We start from the raw sequence: 2,999 nt of genomic DNA, 5'->3' as shown, positions 1-2,999 counted from the left end.
GAATAAAACCAACCTGTTTATTATTGCATCGTAAAGCAATGATGGGATATTACATGTGGACTTCAACTACAAAAAGAAAAAGAAACTTTAACTAGTTCATCTCAACACTTTTGATGTGTTCTATGGATCACTTCCTATCATTAGACTGTCACACATTAGCTCATCTCTACATGTTTGATGTCTTCTATGGATCACTCCCTATCATGAGGCTGCCACACATTAATTTCATTAATTTCTCAAGAAAACAAGCACATAACAGTATCAAATATTACTTCTATGCATGCAAGTAGTAAGCGATGGATTTGACTCATAGTTAGATAAATTTTATTTTTATTGTTTTTAATAATAGATATCATTTGATGAATTCTTAGTGTACTCAAAGATGTATTTACTTTTGGGTGTTCTGAAACCATATAGCAATATGAAAAACATATGTGGTATTTAACCTGCTCAATTTAGACCACCAACACACAATCAATGTGACATATCAAATGGGATCATGAACTTTGTCTAGGAGCATGCAAAATAGTTTGTAGACCAGGAAAATGAAACAATGCACACCAAAATGGACCCAAAAATGGTGCAGGTTGCACAGCGAAGATTGGACTGATTGTGACCATTCAGTTGGATGAATCATTGTTGATCCGATCTGCTGGTCTTACTCTATGAAATTGTTCAAAGTTAATTGGCATGATATATTTTCCTTTATCAGTTTAGTGGGCCTTCTCCAGTAGAATTAAGTTGAAACCAGATTAATCTGTCCGGTTTAGCAGGATCATTCATCCACATCAAGTAAGATCGTCATTCAATCAATGATCATTTTACATACATCTGGATCACAGTAATTAAAGAGATATCTGTTCCCAAATCTCCATGTCCACCACATTCATCAGAGCCTGAAGCATATCATAAATCTCTGCACAAGCCTCATGGCTGGTGTCCTCCACAAGAAACCTGTGGATGGCGCCGCCCACTTCCACCCAGCTACACCCAGAGACCTTCCTGGCACCCCTCTCCTTGAGCATCCTCCTCACCCTCACCACACCCTCCCACTGCCCTTTGCTGGCAAAGACATTGGCCAAAAGCATGGAGCACCCCAAACTAGCCTCCTCCCCTTTCTCCAGAACCTCCCCACTAATCCTCTCAGCCAAATTGACAAACCCATGGATCATGCAGCTGTTCAAAATAGACCCCCAGATGACACAGTCAGGCTCCACCTCCATCCCCTTCACCAGAGACAAGGCCTCCTCAACATGCCCAGCCCTGCCCAGAAGATCCACCATGCAAGTATAATGCTCCAGACAGGGCTCCAACCCATGAACCCTCCTCATCTCCTCAAACAACTCCCTCCCCAGCTGAACAAGCCCGCCATGGCTGCAAGCAGAAAGAACCCCGACAAAGCTCACTTCATTAGGGGAAACCCTAGCCAAGCCCATCTCTCTGAACAAGGCCAGAGCTTCCTGAGCACGGCCATGGGCTGCAAGCCCCCCCACCATGGCGTTCCAAAGGCCAACATCTCTCCAACCCGCCTTCACAAACACCAAACAAGCCAGCGATATCTCCCCTCCCTTGGAGTACATACCGACGATAGCGGTATTCAGGAAAACGCTACTTATCGGGGCTATCCTGGAGAGTTTAACGTGGGCGCGCTTCCCGAGCTCTATCGCGCCCATGCAGGATAAAGCGGAGAAGAGTAGAACCCAGGATCTATCGTCGGGGTAAGGGACGAGGGAGAAGAGCTCCACGGTCGACTCTGGCTCGCCCCGGCCGACGAGCCCGCCGAGCAGCGCGTTCCAAGCCGCGGTCGGGGGGCGAGCCAGGCGGTCGAGCCGGCGGCGAGCCTCCCGGGCCAGCCCGCACCGGGAGAAGGCGTGAACGAGCGCGGTGGTTAAGACGGGCCCGGGGGGGGGCGCGTTGAGGTCCACCACGGCCGCGGCCCAGCGGACCGCGGCTCGGTCGCCGGCGCAGGCGGAGAGGAGCGCGACCGCGGTGGCGGCGTTGGGGCGGGCCGCGCCGGGGGAGAGGAGCATGCGCCGGAAGAAGGTCAGCGCGTCGCCGGGCCGGCCGGCTCGAGCCAGGGCCGAGAGCGCCGCGGACCAGGACACGACGGAGGGCGACGGGGTGCGGGCGAAGAGGCGGAGGGCGCGGTCGGCGCGGCCGAGCGCGGCGTGGGCGGAGATGAGCGCGTTGAAGGAGACGGTGTCGGGGCGGGGCATATCGTCGAACGCGCGCTGCGCGAGGGGGAGGAGAGAGAGGCGGGCGTACGTGGAGATGAGGGCGTTGGCGATGAAGGGGTGGAAGAGAAGGCCGAGCTTGATGGCGTGGGCGTGGAGCTGGCTCGCTGGGTTCGCGCTGGGGAGGGCTGACGCGGCCCTCAGGAGCCGCGGGAAGGCCCGGTGGCTCGCTCCCGGCTCGCCCCTGGCTAGCTCTTCCTTGTACTCGTACACGGCCCGGGCCATGATCACAGTCTTTTCAATCCGAACGACTGATCATATTTCAAGTCTCCATCATCCCCTTTGATAGGGAGGGGTGAGAGAGAGAGAGAGAGAGAGAGAGAGAGAGAGAGAGAGAGAGAGAGAGAGAGAGAGAGAGAGAGAGAGAGAGAGAGAGAGAGAGAGAGAGAGAGAGGGAGAGAGAGAGAGAGAGAGAGAGAGAGAGAAAGAGAGAGAGAGAGAGAGAGAGAGAGAGAGAGAGAGAGAGAGAGAGAGAGAGAGAGAGAGAGACTTGCAGCCAATGTTAAGGGGAAACTAGCGTCATCCCGTGTGTGCCCTTCTAGACGACCGATCTCTGTTATGGGGATGAAATTGAGGATACTAATGTACTAAAGCTGCTATGTGTCATGATGAAATACAAATGGCAGTCTGAGAGAAAGAGGAGAAACACGACTAGAGTGGAAACCAACAATATAGACATACAAATATATGTATAGCTTTTTCCCTGTCATCCAATTTGGCTCCAAAATGGAGTTATGACAATTTTTTTCATGGTTTTTCATGTGT

At 52.1% G+C, this 2,999-nt stretch overlaps 1 protein-coding gene across 1 annotated transcript; it reads right to left on the bottom strand.

Annotated features, from left to right (window-relative positions):
• Window positions 1-845: 845 nt before the first annotated feature.
• On the bottom strand, window positions 846-2,459 carry LOC144710619 (pentatricopeptide repeat-containing protein At1g08070, chloroplastic-like). The gene has a single exon (XM_078584463.1). It carries the CDS (start codon window positions 2,457-2,459, stop codon window positions 846-848), a length of 1,614 nt encoding a protein of 537 aa, XP_078440589.1.
• Between the last annotated feature and the right edge of the window lie 540 nt (window positions 2,460-2,999).

This window comes from Wolffia australiana, chromosome 1 (genome assembly GCF_029677425.1).
Source record: "Wolffia australiana isolate 7733 chromosome 1, ASM2967742v1".
In the NCBI taxonomy this organism is placed as follows: domain Eukaryota; kingdom Viridiplantae; phylum Streptophyta; class Magnoliopsida; order Alismatales; family Araceae; genus Wolffia; species Wolffia australiana.
Note: the sequence above shows the minus strand (reverse complement) of the source record. Positions and strands in the feature narration are given on the sequence as shown.

What these genes read in the sequence shown, in the direction of transcription:
- LOC144710619 (XM_078584463.1), bottom strand. Translation starts at nt 2,459, where the DNA reads ATGGCCCGGGCCGTGTACGAGTACAAGGAAGAGCTAGCCAGGGGCGAG.